Source organism: Lytechinus variegatus, chromosome 10 (genome assembly GCF_018143015.1).
Source record: "Lytechinus variegatus isolate NC3 chromosome 10, Lvar_3.0, whole genome shotgun sequence".
In the NCBI taxonomy this organism is placed as follows: Eukaryota; Metazoa; Echinodermata; class Echinoidea; order Temnopleuroida; family Toxopneustidae; genus Lytechinus; species Lytechinus variegatus.
This window is the reverse complement of record NC_054749.1, coordinates 29,486,410-29,507,271: the sequence shown is the minus strand read 5'-3', so window position 1 is coordinate 29,507,271 and position 20,862 is coordinate 29,486,410. Positions and strand designations below refer to the sequence as shown.

The following is a 20,862-nucleotide window of genomic DNA, read 5'->3' as shown; positions in this document are numbered from 1 at the left end:
TTCAGGGATATTTGCGCTTTCAACCACGATTCCCAATGCAACACCACTACAAACTATCGCTTGCATACAACCTGCAACCTTATCTCCCTGTCGCAAATGCACCAGTTTAAAAGTGAGATTAAATACACGGTTCACTCATTTCTACGATTCTATCTACGGTATCAATTACTTTTATCATAACCTGCTTTTAGATGGTTTCAACTAATCGAATATAGTCATACGACGGATAATCATGATTGATTGGTAAACGTGGTGAATATAGGATCATTCAGGCCCGGGGGCGGCGCCATGGAAGGCAAGGGGACAGGTGTGACAGCCCTCTATAATGTTACAAGTAGTGAGGAAAAAGAGCCCTAGATGGAGTAATCCGCATAACAAATTTTATAGCCCTAAATGGTGTGAAGAATGACAATTGCTAGTGAAAGGTATACTGGAAACTGTTTTTCTCAAAAAGACGTCGTCGACGACGCCTGGGTGCACGTTAGAAGCACATTCTGGAACAGGTCACTTTCGGCGCTTTTTTTGGTCATACCCCCAGAGGATGGATGTGACAGTCGATGAGAAAAAAAATAAAGAAGATTTTGCAAAAAGCAACAATAGAATCATTCTGTAAATTCATAAAACAAGAATTTTTCTGCAATTCAACAGAACAGTTCTGTTTAAAAAGGGGAAAAGGGTGTTTTATTAAAGGAAATTTGTAAGATTCCAGACACCAAAGACCAATTTCCAGTAAGATTGCGCAATCTGGTAAGATTACAGGTGTTCTCGAGACTCTGCTGCATGAACTTCTTTTATTTTAAGGAATCATTTTCTAACAGTGTAGATAGGTTTCCTCCCTACATAATAATAATAATAATAATAATAATAATAGCCAATTTTTATAAAGCGCTTTTCCCAGAATGGCCCAAAGCGCGTTACAGCATATTATTACCCCGGAGAAGGAGAAGAAGAAGAAGAAGGAGAAGAAGATGATGAAGAAGAAGATGTGATAAAGAAGAAGAGAAGAAGTAGGAGGGAAAACATCGAGCACCATGTCTTGTTATTTCATAGGTATCAGGTTTCACCCTTGTGGTTTCAACCTTAACCTTACATATACTAAGAAAAAATATAAATCACGAATAGCAATTAACAGAGGGAAAAGAAGAACAAAAAGAAGAAAAAGGAACATAGGACTAATAATATAACCGGCAATGATTCGAAGAAAAAAAAGTTTCGTTTGACTCTGGTGTTTTAAAACCTTTGTTTTATCATTCTATTGTCAGAGAGACATTGGCCATGATGCAATGTTGAGGTTCTTTGTGTTTACATCATGATGAGAATGTGTTTTTAAACCATTAGATGAAGAAGAAGAAGAAGGAGAAGAAGAAGGAGAAGGAGAAGAAGATGATGAAGAAGAAGATGTGATAAAGAAGAAGAGAAGAAGTAGGAGGGAAAACATCGAGCACCATGTCTTGTTATTTCATAGGTATCAGGTTTCACCCTTGTGGTTTCAACCTTAATTTTAATTTTCAGGGATATTTGCGCTTTCAACCACGATTCCCAATGCAACACCACTACAAACTATCGCTTGCATACAACCTGCAACCTTATCTCCCTGTCGCAAATGCACCAGTTTAAAAGTGAGATTAAATACACGGTTCACTCATTTCTACGATTCTATCTACGGTATCAATTACTTTTATCATAACCTGCTTTTAGATGGTTTCAACTAATCGAATATAGTCATACGACGGATAATCATGATTGATTGGTAAACGTGGTGAATATAGGATCATTCAGGCCCGGGGGCGGCGCCATGGAAGGCAAGGGGACAGGTGTGACAGCCCTCTATAATGTTACAAGTAGTGAGGAAAAAGAGCCCTAGATGGAGTAATCCGCATAACAAATTTTATAGCCCTAAATGGTGTGAAGAATGACAATTGCTAGTGAAAGGTATACTGGAAACTGTTTTTCTCAAAAAGACGTCGTCGACGACGCCTGGGTGCACGTTAGAAGCACATTCTGGAACAGGTCACTTTCGGCGCTTTTTTGGTCATACCCCCAGAGGATGGATGTGACAGTCGATGAGAGAGTGCATGTGTACATGAGTGTGAGAGGGAGAGATAGAGAGGGTGGGGGGGAGTGTGTGTATTTAGTTTTATTAGTATAATAGTATATTGTTTTAGGCACTTCATTCCATCATTATTTGCTTCAGGTTTTGGTTGATATATTTGTAGATTCTTGTAAATATATCTAATGATGATTTGTCAATTTTGATGTAATTATTTACCGTGAGTTTATGTAAATTATTTGAATCAAAATGTTAATATAGGGCGAGTGAAAGCTAGAGAGAGAGAGAGATTTCATACATAATAAAGAGTATTACATATGTATGTGTGTAAAGAGAGGGAGGGGGGAGACGAGAGAGAGGAGAAACTCGGATGCTATGTCTTTATCTTTTCAGAATAAAGAGCGCGCAAGTCGACGGGCGAAAGTGTTTCACGTCGGAGTGATAATCAATTTATTATGAACTCGTCTCTAGGCTTGTCCTATTTTGCTACCGACCCAACACGCTCCGTATTTCTTTTATGGTTCCAGGAATATTCACGTTGAATAAGCAACCACTGAAAACACAGCGGAAACAAAAATCATGTCTGAAATATGATATCTAATTTACGAACGGACATTTTGTTGGTGTTTATCTGTGGAATATTTCGAAAGAGAATACAATAAAACATGTGCGTTATCACTTCGTTTGTGGTAATTTTTTGGAGCATGGTAAGTTAAAAACATTTTTAACTTTTATCTCAACTGTACCAACATCATATTTACTTTTTCTGACAATCTTGGGAGATGATTAAATCATATCTTGTTTCCTTTATCATTTTTTTTTCTTTCTTTGTAAAGAGTTTGCTAAAATCTACAAACAATAGCTGACTTCCGAAAATTCCTTCATGAAAAGATTTATAATCAAATCTTTATCAATATTCATTTATTCAGTTATCACATTGAGAAAGATATTTAAAAAATTGTATATATTTTTAAAGGCTACATCTAATTTTGGTTATGCGAAGTACAATCATGTAGAAGAATTAATCGCTTATTGTTACGAATTCAAGAAGTGGACAAAAAGTTCATTATGAGCTTGTGGTTGACTCTCAAGATCCAGTTACGTGTGTCAAGTATGATTTGCCCCGAATTGAAACGAAATATTATTATCTTGTATTGATAAAGGTTATACTATGGGTGATTTCAAGTACGGTGTTGATCTCAGTGTTGGTGTTGGTGTTGAAATTTGGATTGCTTCCCCTAGCTCCAAAACTTATTCAGAGTTTGTAAAACTGATCCAGATCACATTCTTGACATCTCAACAACTAGTGAGTGACTTTTCGGGACCATCTTCATTTTATGTTTGGTGTTATAATCGTGTAAAAAATTGACCTAACACCAACACCAAAAGGTCAACACTGAACTTGAAATCACCCAATATAGATTATACGACGTATGAATATACGACATATACAACGTATTATAGATACATGACAAGTTTTTTCGCGTTTGAATCCTCGTATACCGATAAGTAAATTTCGTGTTCAATTCAAAATTCTACTCCTAACATTCAAATCTCTTCATGGACATGCTCCAAAATATCTCTCTGAATTAATCCAGGCATATACTCCCAGTAAGTCCTTTCGTTCTGCAAATCAAAGTTTTGAACAGTCAAAAAAGCAAAAACTATGCTTTTTGGTGATAGGTCCTTTTCAAGCTCTGTCCCACGTCTATGGATTTACAGTGTCCTTGATATTTTTTTTTTATTTTTAGTTATATGATTTCTAATTTCACTTTTGTTTGTATATGTCGTATGTTCTACATTGTAAAGCGCTTTGATATGGATTTAATGAAAAACGCTATATAAGACTAAGTTATTATCATCATCATCATTATCAATTCGTTTCAATAAGACACATATTGAGGTAACATATTGACGTGCACTTTTGTCTGAACATGCTGAATGGTTACATAATATTCACAAATACCATGTATACGTCATAATGGATACGACGATAAGTTGGTATTTTGAAAGAAGTGTTAGTTGAATGTTAACGATTCTAATAGGCCTGAACATTGTGCAAGTATAGTGTATTTATGCAAAACAAATTCTGCATGTATATCAGTATATCATTTTAACTCGGTTTGAAATAACATTTGTCATTAGGAGAAGTTCGATGATCTTGATGATCATGACAAATTAAACGCATACTTGATATACTTAACACACCTAAACCATTATAGATTTAGATGTTGTAATTTTGTTTACGACAAATTAATTGTTGAATATTGCTTTTTCTTAATATTTACAGATGCTGTACGCTCCCATTAAAGGTAAGTGCGCAACATTTAACTTTAATCTCACTTTTTTATTCATTCGATGGTTTAACAACATCAACATTACGAAGAAACAAAGCTTTCATAGCTTCATTATTCAACCCAAAATATAGAAATGAGTTTCTATGCGGTAAGGCCTACCAAGATCATTTGAAATTTCATGATTATGAAAACACAGACATATTAATATCATTATGTGGGATTGTTAGTAAAAGGAAAATATCTAAGTATATTGCTTCATCAGTCCAAATTCGATTCGTTTCGAGAAATTACATAATACAGTTGGGTTGCCGTTTTATAATCCAATCTTATCAGTGACAACTATTGGGTATTTGTTTGAATGATATGCTCGCTATGTTCCCCTGTGTCTTTAAGTTGTTAAGGGTCAAGGTGTATTTTCCAGGCATCGATACAACTAGCACAAGGGATTGTGTGATATCCTGATCTTCACTTGATAAAACACCGCTCGCTTTCTCTTCCAATATTACCAATTCCGGAAACGTAAAAAACGGACTGGTTTTACACCAATTACTGCCCGAGAATGGATAGTAACCATACGCGATCATCAATAAACACATCGATTTTACTAGGTGCTTATGCAATCTTTCAAAGTACCCTGTGTAAAGATACTTGACTGGTATAGTAGTTTATCATTATACTTCGAGACAGGTTTGATCGATAATATCATATAGCATATAGGGGCCGTGTGCGCAAGATTTTCTTGAAGAAAATAATTCCAATCAATTCGCCGGAAAGAGAGGCAAACAGAGAAAAAGAAAAAGAGAAGGAAAAAAACATGAAGAAGAAAGAGCAAAGAAATATGAAAGAGGAAGAACATGACAACGAAGACTAACCAGAACCAGAATAAACGAACAAGAAGATGGCGAAGTCTATAGGGGGAAGAAGTGGAAGAAGTAGGGAGAGAGGAGGGGGAGAAGAGAAAGAAGAAGAAGAGGAATGTCTTAATGTCTTATATTAAACTACTGACAAAGTAGAAAAATTCATATAACTTTGACTCATGTACAGGAAAAGAGGACGATGTTTCCTTAATTTTTATTTTGGTGCGGCATCCCTGCATTCATGGAGATACCATCATGGAGGGGAAGGAGAAAAAAAATTATCGATGAAGAAAAAAGATAGAGTGAGCGAGAAGAAGAAAGGGTGAGAGAGATTGGCATGAAAGGCTCAGTGATTGATACAAGAACAAGACGAATAAGAAAATAGAAATAAAGAGAGGCGGAGGTCAAGAAGAAAGTGAAAATCTCAAAGAGGGTGGAAGTAAGGTCTTGATATATCGAGAAAGTATACGTTTTTATTAAAAAAGACTATAAAAAGATTTCAAATTTTATATTGATAGAGATTAAATGAAAGAGATTAGGATACAGGCTAAAACATCACACAACTTCTTTTTGCGTCAGCAATACCATGACAACTATATTACTCTATGAATCATTCATATCCTTATTTTGATTGCTACTCTCACCTTCTTTAGTTTACATTTCTCAAAAGTCGCATAGTACCCATCCAATTCTCACATTCTACTCAAATGTTTAGTTTCCACTGTTCCGTGTATTGATATTCTGTCTAATAAATGGCGTCATAAGCTTCAATGAATGTTTGAACAAAAATAAATTCAAACAGTAGGGTATGTTTACATTTCTACCCGTCCTCGCCATACCCATGGAGGACAATTAAATTTGCAGTGTGTGCACACAGGCCATGATATCATTTTATTAATTGAAAAGATTTAACTGCGATTTTTGAGCGTATAATATAGGTATTCGATGCGAATTAGGGAAACCTACCCCTAAAATCAAAGGTAAACGTTTTAAACGCTTTTTTTTATTATTTCAGGTGACGCTAATATTCAACGCTTACATGGCGTATGCCTATACGTAATAGAAAATTAATTCTAGTGTATTTGTAATGATATTCTAAGTAGATCCTCCTTTCATCCTCTTTAAAATATGGACACCTATCTAGTGAGTAACCGTTGGTAACTCATGATTTCAGAAAAAGTTTATTTTTCTTTTAACAATTTCCAAATTAGCTATTTACTTTTGCCTGAAGATTCTACGTCACCTTATCAAAACAAGTTATCCATATAAATTTAAAATAATTAAGAAGTATGCTTTTTAACACAAAGTCCTCGTCTTCTGATTCTTTAGTTTACTGTCGGTAATCCAAAAGTTATCAATAACACATTTTACCTTGTATCTTGTATGAATTTCTTTAGAGATTCTGGTCTTAATTTTTTGCCGCAAAGTTTAGTTCGCGTAATAAAACTAAAATAATTCAAACTTAGAAATTTTTATCTTACATTAGTAATTTATGCAATTAGCGGTGCAAAAACTGGAGTAATTTTTGCTGCATTGAGTACCCATTGTCGCCATTACTGACAATTATTTACTATATAGTACGTAAAATTATGTTTGATATATCTAATATTTAGTTGCTTTCAATATTTTCATTTTTATTTCCAATGTCTACATTATTTCATTATTATTGTTTTTAATTGTAATTATTATAATGATTATCATTTATCGTTATTATGAATATTATCATCATAATTATTATTGTAATTATATTATCATTATTGTTATTATTATTATTATTGTCATCATCATCATTATTATTTTTGTTGAGATGTTATTTGGCAAAAAATAAGAATAGTTATAAAAGTATTTTGACAGCATGAATCTAATATCAATTGTGATCAAAGAACAGTGTCTGCTTTTGATTATTTAATTGTTTGGTTAGCTGACAAGAATTAAAATATAAATGAAACCGATAAAATATGAACATATTGAAATCTAGTTTGTATACAATAGAAATAAAAAGGAAACCTCATCCAAAGAGGCATCTTTCATGCAGAGTGCTCCGCTGCAACTCCGGCGTCTATTTATTAGATTTCCAAACCACATTGTGAGAACACTTACATGATTTAAAAAAAAAACCAACCCATTATCAAACGCGGTAATAAAATATGCATGATATCACTTCGAATGCTACCTGCCATTACAGTTTTTTATTACTCCGGCTTTCTGTTACTAGGTAACGATATTATCATTTTGCATTCTTGCTTGTCTGAGGAACCGTTTCCCGCCACTTTTCTAATTTCTTCTTTAATATTGATATGCTGGCAACAAATGAATAGAGAACTGTTTGAATGACATCAATCACTAATAAATTTTCAGACACTTTAAGCATACATCATCAAGTAACACGAACCATTAAGGAATATTTATTGGGCAGGTAACAGACAAAGAGATAATAGATAAAGAGAGAGGGGGGAGAGATGGAGAGAGAGGAAGGGAGTGATGGAGGGAGGGGAGAAAAGGAGGATACGTATATGAGTCTGTGTAATCATACTACTGACGAAGTTCGAATTATATAGAAATTTAAAGGACCAACCAATATTAAGTAAAAAGGATGTTATCTTTTCAATTTTGTTCGGCAGTCCTGGAGCATAAATATGATAAAGAGAGATGGAGAAAGAAGAAAAGTAAGAACAGGGTGATGATGATAATGGAGAAGAGGATTAAGTAGGAGAACGAGAAGAAACAGAAAAAAAAGAAGAGGAAGAAGAAGAAAAAGAAGAACAAGAAGAAGGAAGGGGAGGAGGAGAAAAAAAGGGGGAATGGAGGAGGAAGTATAGAGAAAAGACGATGAGGAAAACAAATGGTCATGAGGAAAATGCGAAGGGGTCGAATAGAATATTCTCGAAGAAGAAAAAAAGAGTTACTGAGCTCTGGATAAAGAATCCCGACTGGAATAGGAAGATTTTTGACATTTTGGTTTTTTAATACAGAGCGATTTTCTCCGCCCTCATTAAGCGACTTCACGATCACCAGCGCGATAAATCACTATTGATTTCCAGTCAATAGACTCGCTCTTAATTACACGCGTTCGTAGCAACCATCCATGTTATATCAGAGGAAAGATCCATAATTGTCATTCCTGCGCTTTGTTTTGCCACTGGGGTATTGTTCAAGTTTCCAATTTTACCATGACAATTATTGATTGTCAGGAAATTAAATAAAATTGGCTATTTTTTTCGATCCCTTTCGTTGCACGGCCTTCTGGGATATTAAACCACGAGCGTCATTTCACTCGCGGGCAATTAAAATTCGATATTGCATGGATTTCATTTTATTACATCGTAATCCCACATGGCTAAAGTTGGGCGAGCACTGGATATATAATAACATTGTTCTGTGGAGGACAATCACGAACTATTGATAAAAAAGTAGCCTAGGAAATGTATTTTGAAAGTGCACATCAGTCAAGTCTGATTTCATTGAATTTAAAAATATAAAAATCCCAAGTGAAAAGTGGGCCGATAAATATATTATATATATATATATATATATATATATATATATATATATATATATATATATATATATATATAAAATAGTATAAAATAAGAAAAAAAACCTTTGCCTATGAAAAAATAACAAAAACAGTCGTCTGCTTTATTTATCGTCTCTTTATAGTATTCAAAATGATAGCCCACTTGCCATCATGTTTTTATAATTTGCATTTCCTTTGTGCTAAGGTAAGTTCAACAGTTTCAAATGATAAAAGAAAGTAACAAAAGTGGGGGAGAGTAGTTTTTTTTTTCGTCACATCGACTTCTAAAAATATATTGTTTAACTGACAAGAACATTCAATACAAATGTATTACTGGGAACTGGGGGCTTACAGATACCAAATTAAAGAACATATCTTTGTGAGAGGAAATCAGGAAGATCTAGTGAAGCAGAAAGTGTACCAACATTATTCCAAAATTGACGTAGCAAGAAAAAATAAAGATGCACTAGCATTTCGGGTGAAGCTCGACAAAATGTACAATGTGTATCTGTTACATTGTTAATACGGAATAACCAAACTTTGGTAGGAATCAAATTATTAATAATCTTGAATTGTCATGATTGTAGAACTCGAAATCTCATATCTTTAGCAATGCGTAGAGGTAGTTTTAATATTTCTTCTTGAAACCCGAAAGTATATTTTATACGTGTAAATGTATTCGAAATTGATGGATTATTTTCATTCATAAAAAATGTGCAGAAAATATACTTTGGTACACGTTCTACTTGACCAGTGATGCTACTAACAGTTTTTAGATAGACAGAATAATTTCCATTTTGATGGCATAAACTTGTAGCAGTCAAGAAGCAAAAAGTATCCAACAAAAATTAATGTTAAACCTTTATTTTTCGCATCTTACCATCTTAACGGTCTGCCATCCAACATAATTATGTGACATTTTAACAAACCCTTTGTTTTTTTGTTTTTTTATCACTGGCTTATATAATGATTTTCCATTTTGTTATATGCATCTATTATTCCATATTATTTGGTCACATATTTTTATGCTTTTTTGAAAAACTTTGCTCCAACTAATCATGACATCTTAATCATTCAGGTATTAAGATCATAATCACAATGGAATATAATGTCACTACTTACATTTTGAAGAGTGTGAACAGGATAATCTTCCATCCCTTTGAATTCAATGTAAAAACTTTTTGTATCCACTTGACATTTTGCACTTGCAGAAGAGATTTTATACTATTTTCAGCCCCCCATCTTTATATAGGCCTACTGCTTAACAATCATCTCCATTTTGATCCTGTCAGAGCCGTTCCAAATGAACCCCAAACTAGCTTATTAACTTAATTTATATAATAATCGACAGGCTTGCAAGGTATAGTAACTTGCGAAAAATCAAAGGTTTTGACGATTTGTATTTTGTGTATTTGTAATGATCAATGACGAGATTTCCATAAATTTAACTGTACTCTAATTTTATTTTTAATTATATTTTGAAAGAGAAAAAAAAACCCCATAAAGTAAATATAAGCTATATCTACCCCAAGAATCAGTGTCAAAGACTTCTCAAACTTGATATTCTGTAATATTGAATATCGATGATCTTTACAGGCTCCTATCCACATTTATTGCATTTGTTTTGAAAATATTGATAGAGGGTAATGATTCCTTTCGGAAATTCTGAAGTGTATTCAAGAAGTATCTAAATATTTTTTTCTGAAAGGAATGTCATCCGAGTACAGCGACAATTTCAAGTCCAAATGGTCCGATATTTTAATACCATGTATTGTCTTGTTTTCACGAACTTATGATTCCTAGCAAGTGTCCCTATATAGCTAAAATAAGTAAATAAGGACTCAATGGGAGTCCCTGCCTATACTCTTTCAACGGGAAAATCACCCGATGACAGACCCTATTCATTACTGAGCTTTCTAAATTGGTAGGACTTTCAACCAGGGTGACCAGATTTCACAAAATGAAATACGGGACAATCGACAACAAAGATCAGCAAAGAAGGCTACACAGTGTTAGACTTGTGAAAAAATACAAAGAATTGGAAGGGAGGTGAATGAAAGAATAAAGGAGAGAAAGAAAAGAGATGAATTGAGAAGGAATGAAAATGATGGAAAAAAGTATTTAGAAATAATAGAAAGTTACAAAAAAGAAGGATGAAAGAAAGAATAAAAGAGAGAGAAAAAAGTTTTTTGTCATTCTTTGAAATGAATATCGAAAGAAAGAAAAAGAAAGGTAGGAAAGATGAATAAATGTGTGTAAGACAAAATAAAAAAGAGAAAGGAAAAAAGTAAGAAAAAGTGAGAAAGAAAGAACGAATAGAGAAAAGAAAAATGTTTCCATCATTCTTTGAAAGAAAGAGAAAAAACAGGAAGGGAAAGAGGAAGGAAGGGAAAGAAAGAATAAGGGAAAAGAATTAGAAGGAAAAAACAAAGAAAGGAAGAAAGAGAGGGATGGAAGAATGAAGGGAGGAGATAATTAAAAAGAGAACATAATGGAAGGAGAGAAAGAATGAAAAGAAACAGGAGAGGAAGGGAAAAACAAAGAAAATTTTAAGAAAAGAAAGAATTAAGGAAATAAAAGAGGAAAGTTGAAAGAAGGAAAGAAAGGAAAATGAAGGCACAGACAGACAGAAAGGTTCAAGAAAGAAAGATATGGAATAAAGATATAAGGAACAAAAATGGCGAGCAGGAAGGATAGAGTAGAAAAGAAAGAAAGAGGAAAAAAGTTCAAACTTCAAGCAAACCAAAAAAATCCAATCATCTTACAAAAATCATAATGTTATTTAGGTTTTTTTTTAATATATTTTAAAAATTTAAAAAGTAAAATGTTTTAGAAATGAATAAAATTTCAAAGTGAAACATTGTCAAATTTAAAAAGTAAATGAAACATCGCGGCATCATACACATCAAGACTCAAAACGAAAGCTGAAACTAGATCTCAAAAGTTTTGAAAACTCAATAATTGTTCTTCCGATTACATCTCCAAATCATAAATCTGATAATCCACAATATAATTTTAAGAATTTCCGCCGATTTTTCGATTATTTTGGTGGAAAAACTGTTTCCCATGTGAGATAGTTTGCACCAATGAGAATTGCTCCGATCCCACGTGCCTAGCTAGTAGCCTGCCACACACAGGCAGGAGGCCAATTTGCATTGGGTTAACAAGAAAATCGCCGCAGAACTTTACAAAAAAACTTTAGGCAACAGTTTACAGTTAATGATTTTAGTTTTGTCTCTGCTTCTTCATCTGTTGGTTATTTAATAAAAAAATCGTCACTCGTAAATGTATTAAATACATTTTGTTCAATAATCTGAAATACGGGACAAATAGGCGTCCCGGGAAGGGTTTGTCGGGACACCGGGACAAAGGAGCCAAATACGGGACAATCCCGGGAAATACGGGACGTCTGGTCACCCTGCTTTCAACAAAAAAGAATGGTCTAGTGAATCGAATGCGTTTGGGAAGTCCAAACTTAAAGGACAAGTCCACCCCAACAAAAAGTTGAATTGCGGAATAAAAAGAGAAAAATTCAACAAGCATAACACTGAAATTTCATCAAAATCGGATGTAAAATAAGAAAGTTATGACATATTAAAGTTTCGCTTCATTTCACAAAACAGTTCTATGCACATCTCGTTTGGTATCCAAATGAGGGAACTGATGACATAACCCACTCACTATTTGTTTTGTATTTTATTATATGAAATATGAGATATTTTGATTTTCTCGTCATTGGCATGTGAAATGAAGTTTCATTCCTCCCTGAACACGTGGAATTCCATTATTTTGATATTTTGTGCTTCAGGCAAGGAGGTACTAATCATCAAATTCGTAAAAATTGAAATATTGTATAATTCAAACAATAAAAAAAAGAAATAGTGAGTGAGTGACATCATTGACTCTCTCATTTGGATGTAACTGGCTCGTTCATATAACTATTTTGTTAAAAATAAGCGAAACTTTGAAATGTCATAACTTTCTTATTTTACATCCGATTTTGATGAAATTTTCAGCATTGTGCTTGTCTGATTTTTCTCTTTTGATTCAAATCAACATCTTTATGAGGTGGACTTGACCTTAAATAATATTCCGGAAATAATTTATGTTTCAAGACGGAAAAGAAAAGAGCGTATTTAACTGTCCTGACCACTTCAAGTTCTCCAATAAATCTATCCTTATAGATGCTACCTGAGCGAGATGAATCAAATCAGGAAGAACTTTTTTTAATCTTTCTGCAACTTGGAGCTTTAATTAGAACCAATTTTCAAATCAACATTCATTAGAGTAATGGGTCGATAATTTTCGATAACATTTTTTCTTTTCCTTTCTTTAATATAAGTGTAATCAAACCTTGCCAAGTCTTTGAGAACTAGAAAGTTGACTTTATTGAAATTGTATTTAAGATTATCAGATTTATTGCTACTCAAGAGTTTTACACGACATATGCAACGCAACCTCAGAGTTTATACGCAACCTATGCGTGAGGTGCGATCATGATACATGTGCATGTGATAGACAACCAATCCGTTTATGGCACGCATTTTGGTTATAGAGAAAATATTACGAACTGTGCCGTTCATATTGTGAAATCATATCGGTCTATAATTGTTAACCGTCAAAGAAAAAAAGATGTGAGTATATATCCTAGCCCAGTCATCATTTTAGCCAAAAATTAATTGGCCAAACATGGAACAATTAAATTGCAATAGACTTTTTTTCACCACAGTTCACTTCTGTCAGGTCCCTATAAATTCATGTGTACCGGTATGCATAATGGGCGGAAATCCCAGGGCCGATAGTTTCACTCAAAATGGGGACACAATGTCCCCCTGTTATTATTGGTCTTTAATTTATGGAAAGAAATTCATCATTCAAAATCGAAATAAAACATGTAGTTTGGACGAGATGGCCTTACTTGGGTGATAACCTTTTCATTATTTTTTTTATTTATTCTTTATTTTATTCTATTTATTTTTTTGCTTGTCAAATTTCTTTTGGTCAAAAGGATCTTAACTTTGGGGGTGATAACTTTTTTTTTGCTTGTCAAATTTTCCAGCCCCTGGTCCCCTTAATTACCTTTGTTGAGACTTCCGCCGCGCCCCAGGACCTGTGTGCATAGTACAATACTAAGATTGTTGTGATACTGTATGTAGTCTACCAATCCGTTTTATGACACACACTTTTTGGATATATAGAGAAATAAATTACGAACTGTGCCGTTAATGCAGGCCTAGATACAGATGCTATCTGTTATTTGTAAAATCATACATGTATCGGTCTATACTTTGTGTTTTAAAGGATGTGAGTACTAGTAGCCCATTCATTATTTTAGCCCAAAATTTAATTAGCAAACTTGGAATAATTAAATTGCAATAGAATTTTTTAACCACAATGTATTTCTAGACTAATATGTCCTTAGTAAACAAAAACGCTGGCGATGGCCAAATTATCTTAGTATACCCAGTTGTTGTGTGTCCGGACGATCAATTTTAGAAAGTATTTTGGAAAAAATTACAAGCGAAGTTTTATCATTTTTTAATACAAAATGTTAGGAATTATTATAAAGAACAAAATAGAAGATGATTACAAGTATTGGATTCATATTTTTAGTGTAATCCAAAGACAAAAAAGAAGGCTTCAAAAAGATATGTGTCCGGACCCCCCATCCTACGGGTGTCTGGAAAACGAAGACCGAAGACCGAAGACCGGGGACACGTATCACACTCGTGTGAAAGCGTTTGTAGTTCACGCACGAAGCGTGTACAAAGCAGTGCAAAGTGTGTACAAAACACGTGCGCGGGTTAGAATGGACTTTGGACCTTGCCCCCTACACATGTTCTCCCATTGACATAACGCATGTCCCCGGTCTTCGATCTTCGTTTTCCAGACCTGTTGTTGGGTGTCTGGAAAACGAAGACAGAAGACCGGGGCCATCGCATCCGTCTAGCTAAAATAAACCATTATTATATTCAGATCAAATTCAGGAATATTCTGATATTGGATATGTAATGAATTATGATTGGTTAATGATTAATTGTATGGATATCGTAATGTGAATGATAATTGATTGAGCAATATATCGCGCTCAGCTCAGCTGGCATTAAAATTTTATACCATTGACATAACGCATGTCCCCGGTCTTCGATCTTCGTTTTCCAGACCTGTTGTTGGGTGTCTGGAAAACGAAGACAGAAGACCGGGGCCATCGCATCCGTCTAGCTAAAATAAACCATTATTATATTCAGATCAAATTCAGGAACATTCTGATATTGGATATGTAATGAATTATGATTGGTTGATAAGTAAATGATTAATTGTATGGATATCGTAATATGAGTGATAATTGATTGAGCAATATATCGCGCTCAGCTCAGCTGGCATTAAAATTTTATACCATTGACATAACGCATGTCCCCGGTCTTCGATCTTCGTTTTCCAGACCTGTTGTTGGGTGTCTGGAAAACGAAGACAGAAGACCGGGGCCATCGCATCCGTGTAGCTAAAATAAACCATTATTATATTCAGATCAAATTCAGGAATATTCTGATATTGGATATGTAATGAATTATGATTGGTTAATGATTAATTGTATGGATATCGTAATGTGAATGATAATTGATTGAGCAATATATCGCGCTCAGCTCAGCTGGCATTAAAATTTTATACCATTGACATAACGCATGTCCCCGGTCTTCGATCTTCGTTTTCCAGACCTGTTGTTGGGTGTCTGGAAAACGAAGACAGAAGACCGGGGCCATCGCATCCGTCTAGCTAAAATAAACCATTATTATATTCAGATCAAATTCAGGAATATTCTGATATTGGATATGTAATGAATTATGATTGGTTAATGATTAATTGTATGGATATCGTAATGTGAATGATAATTGATTGAGCAATATATCGCGCTCAGCTCAGCTGGCATTAAAATTTTATACCATTGACATAACGCATGTCCCCGGTCTTCGATCTTCGTTTTCCAGACCTGTTGTTGGGTGTCTGGAAAACGAAGACAGAAGACCGGGGCCATCGCATCCGTGTAGCTAAAATAAACCATTATTATATTCAGATCAAATTCAGGAATATTCTGATATTGGATATGTAATGAATTATGATTGGTTAATGATTAATTGTATGGATATCGTAATGTGAATGATAATTGATTGAGCAATATATCGCGCTCAGCTCAGCTGGCATTAAAATTTTATACCATTGACATAACGCATGTCCCCGGTCTTCGATCTTCGTTTTCCAGACCTGTTGTTGGGTGTCTGGAAAACGAAGACAGAAGACCGGGGCCATCGCATCCGTGTAGCTAAAATAAACCATTATTATATTCAGATCAAATTCAGGAATATTCTGATATTGGATATGTAATGAATTATGATTGGTTAATGATTAATTGTATGGATATCGTAATGTGAATGATAATTGATTGAGCAATATATCGCGCTCAGCTCAGCTGGCATTAAAATTTTATACCATTGACATAACGCATGTCCCCGGTCTTCGATCTTCGTTTTCCAGACCTGTTGTTGGGTGTCTGGAAAACGAAGATAGAAGACCGGGGCCATCGCATCCGTGTAGCTAAAATAAACCATTATTATATTCAGATCAAATTCAGGAATATTCTGATATTGGATATGTAATGAATTATGATTGGTTAATGATTAATTGTATGGATATCGTAATGTGAATGATAATTGATTGAGCAATATATCGCGCTCAGCTCAGCTGGCATTAAAATTTTATACCATTGACATAACGCATGTCCCCGGTCTTCGATCTTCGTTTTCCAGACCTGTTGTTGGGTGTCTGGAAAACGAAGACCAGGGATTTTGTCTAGGTAATTACCACTTATAGCGTGCTACGGACACGTTTTCGTGCAATTGTACTTCGTTTTCTTCAAGTCGACTTATAAAAAGTTATATGTCGCCATGACGAGATATGATATCTTATAAAAGGTCATATAGCCTATGTGGACATGGCATGATTAAGTTTCTCGCCAAGTCGATGGCACTTAAACGTGTAAAAGGGATGGTCCGGGCTGAAAATATTTATATTTTAATACATACAGTAGAATTCACTGAGCAATGTGCCGAAAATTTTATCAAAATCGGATAGCAAGTAATATTAAGTCATTGAAATTTAAAGTTTAGCAATATATTGTGAAAACAGTCGTCTTGAATATTCATTAGGCGGGCTGATATTGTCACATCTCCACTTTCCGTTTTCCTATGTTATTAAATATGATCATAATTTTTACATTATTTCATACTTGTGCAAATAATATGTCTCCCTTATAATGAAATAAGTTGCAGCAATGAATATTTGATGCACTAAATCAGTTGCCAATCCAATTTTTCTAGTTCTTGGATGAAAAAAATTGAATAAACCTAATTTCACATACTAAAATACAAAAGAACAAGTGGAGATGTGACATCATCAGCCAACCTAATGAATATTAATGACGACTGTTTCCACAAAATATTGCTAAATTTTAAAATTCAATAACTTTGTTTATATCCGATTTTGATGAAATTTTCGGTATTGTACTCAGTGAATTCTACTCTATTCATTAAGCTAAACATACTTTCAGCCCGGACCATCCCATTAAAAACTCCGTATAAAATAAACCTAATTGTAATAGAAAGCAATGTCATCGACCTAAGACAGGTGGCAAGCGCGCCCTTGGAGAATGTTTTCCATACGGTCGGCGAACATGAAACACTAGTGTGTCGCTTGCTTACTACTTTGCGGTTAAACCCGAGACGTTCCCACGCGTACATTTCGAGACAGCAACATTCAGTACGCGTTTGGAAGAAAATTACCCTGTTTACACGTGCATCGGCTTTTGGTTCAGAACCAAAAGCCGATGCAGAATTGGCTTTTGGTCTATCTTGCACCGCAGAATCGGCTTACCCTCTCTGGGAATCGACGGGCAGACGACATTTGGATCTCTTAGTCTCGCCTTCACCTCTTGTGGGCGAGACAAACAATGAGAGAGAGAAAGAGAATAAAGAAACAAGAGGAGAAAGGAAAAGGACGTAGAGTGAACAAATCTAATCATCCTGAAATAGGGCCTACTATTAAACAAGTGAGAAAGGGGTTAGAAATAAAGAGATGGCAAAGTGAAATGGAAATTTTAGGCGGGAAAGGGATGGAAAAGAGGGCAAAATAAACGAAAACGAAAATGAAAATGCTAACATGAAATCTGAATAGAAAACAGAAAAACAAGGGGGAAAAGCCCGGGGGGGCACTCGACCAAAAAAGTGGTGGGGGTGTGCCGCGGGCGAGACAAAAAACGGGGGCCTTGGAGCGGGCTTGTTGTAAAAAGGAGGGTCCTCGGAACGGGCATCGGAACGACAAATGTTTGTGAAAACGGGGGTCCTTGGAACGGATCGCCAGCGTGTGAGCGCGTATGCATCCCTACGGAACGGTCATGCGTGCATGATGCAGCTAGCGCGGCCTCCGCCGGGGGAGCTCTGCGGCCGCTTTTCACCAAAATTGCAGCTCATTCAATGCGATCGGAGCGGCGTAACGAAAAATATGTGATGCTCTGGAGCGGATTTCTCTCTTCTCTTTTCTCGATAAGAAAATGCTATGCCTTGGAGCGGCTTTCTTTGTTCTTTTTCTCAACAAGGCAAAAATGCTATGCCTTGGAACGGAAATTTGAGTGTGAAAATGGGGGTCCCCTCCGCGGCACATACCCACTATGCATTATATACTGAGTGCCCCCCCCCCCGGGGGGAAAAGAAAGAAATTAAGAACACAACAGCTAGTGGCTGTGTCAGGGCGGGGGGCTCCCCCCCCTGAGATTTGCTGTGAAAAAAAATTGGCAGAGCAAAAAAAAGAGAGAAAGAAGAAAAGATAAAAGGAAAAGAAGAAGAAAAGATAAGTGGAAAATAAGAGGAGGAAGACGAGTGAATGAAATAATGTGAGGGGAAGACTTCCCAAAAAAAAATCTTCCATGTTACTATAAAAAAAATCTTTGCTTTTGCTTCGCGCCAGAATTGCCTTTTCGATGAGATTCGTATCTTGCTCAATACATGTAGGCTGATATGGAGCAAGTTTTGAATTTATTATACAAAACATAATTAGCTCGGACATCGAGCTTTCAATATTTTTTTCATTCACAAATTTAAGTGCTCTGTAAAATGTCCGTTTTATTGTCTACATATCAGCATTTTTTCTAAAGCTCACGCTGCGTGGTCACATTGTTTGATTTGCCAAGTTCCTATTGTCTATAATGTTTCATTAAAGAATGTATTCAGAAAGCCCAGATTCTAGGTCTAAATCTAAAACATGCGCGATAGCCTGCATGTTCTTCATTTAAAATCTATTTGAATTATCCAGTTTCACATCATAATATCAATAATTGTCTGCTCGCGCCTCACGATCGCATTAGTAATGATACCCAATTAACTATATCTTATTTATTATTTACAAAATATGAATAGTGTCCCGCTTTTAGGTCTGAAATCTCTTTTTTTTCCTCTCGCGCTTCGCGCTCGCATCCATTGTTTCGTTACATACCTATCCCTTTTATTGATACAAAAAAGTAATTACCATTCTTTTAGGTCGGAATGTTAAAAAAAATGCTTTATTGAAATATATACCGTCTTCGTGGGTACCTATAAACAGTCCTTAACAGGTCCCTTTTCGATAATGCTAGGACAGTTAATAACAATTTCTGCTCGCGCTTTGCGCTTGCAGTAATTATCTAGTTACATACGCATCTTGTTCAGGTTCACAAACATTGCCCAGAATAGTAAATTTTCAGGTTAAAATATATACATGCAATTCTAAAAATTTTCAGCTCGCGCTTCGCGCTCACATATATGGAGCTTAAAATATCAAGATTTGAAGTTAATATACAAAACATATTTTATCTCGGATATCGAGCTTTCATTATTTTTTCAATTTACAAATTGATTTTTTCTTGAAAGTGCTATGTAGGTCTAAATATTAATATTTTCAGCTCACGCTGCTCAGTCGCATTATTTGATTTGCATAGGTCTACTTCTATATATATTCTTACGTACCGTCCTTAAAATGCATCTTAAACGAATGGTTTACTATCATGATTGCCAATTTGTTTAGAAAAAACACTATTTTTGATTATGTCATATTCTTTACAATTGTTTACAATTTAGTAATTTTGGTACTTAATTTCCTTCTTTAATGTTGCTTTCATCCAAGAGTAAAACACAAAAAACACCTTGTAATTTTACCATTTAGGGCCTAAATGGTAAAATTACAAGGTGTTCTTGTTTGTATTATCTTTGCATAAAGTTTTTGAGCTTGCTGGAATGTGCACCAATCGTTTCATAATTTTTAGCTTCTTATTAGTTGAATTGTTTTAAAATAACAGGATTATAAGTCCTACTTGACAGTGTTAGTGTTGATAGATGCGTTATCGACTTTCAATATATTTTTACCTATAAAGGTGTCTTTTTACGTTTTATCTATTTGCCTGATTTCTTTCCTGAAATTGAACCCAAAATAAATATTAAAAAAATCAGATCAGTTGGAATCGGAGATATTCAACAATTGTGATTATTATGACTAATCGTGTTCAATTGATCTATGAAAACTTAGTATGAGGGCCAGTTTACACATTTTCTGATGAATATACGCATAGCCAAACGGGAGATTTCGGGTGCAAGACCCCCCCCCCCATTTTTCATGATGCAGAAGGCGCCGCTAAACAAAAAAAAAACCGAAGAAAGAAGAAAGTGAGAGAAAAGGAAAAAGAGCAATATCAAAGAGAAATAAAAATTATCAAGGTAAGATAATGTAGAAAATATTTCGAAAAACCTGTGCCACCGACCAAAACTTAAAAAGGGTCCCGCTTCTAACATTGATGCTGGAGAGAAGGGATGACTTTATGGGGGGAAATTGTCCGGGGGATAATTGTCCTCGATGGTTTTTGTCCGGGGCTAATTGTCCTCGAGGATAATTGTCAGGGGGGTAAGTGTCCTCGGGGGGCTTATTGTCCGGGGGTAGTTGTTCGGGGGGTAGTTGTCCGGGGGGAATTGTCCGAAGGTGATTGTCCAGGGGGTAGTTGTCCGGGGGGTAGTTGTCCGGGGGGTAATTGTCCGGGGGTAATTGTCCTCGGGGGTAATTGTCCGCGGG

The 20,862-nt window shown here is 35.1% G+C and overlaps 1 protein-coding gene across 1 annotated transcript in view; it reads left to right on the top strand.

Moving 5' to 3' along the window:
* The first annotated feature begins 2,494 nt into the window (after positions 1–2,494).
* LOC121422223 overlaps positions 2,495–20,862 on the top strand; it is a 72,351-nt gene continuing 53,983 nt past the window's right edge. The window contains exons 1-2 of the mRNA XM_041617132.1: positions 2,495–2,757; positions 4,341–4,362. Of these exons, the coding sequence (XP_041473066.1) occupies positions 2,716–2,757; positions 4,341–4,362 (64 nt within the window). The 5' untranslated portion in view covers positions 2,495–2,715. The remainder of the gene's footprint in view (positions 2,758–4,340; positions 4,363–20,862) is intronic.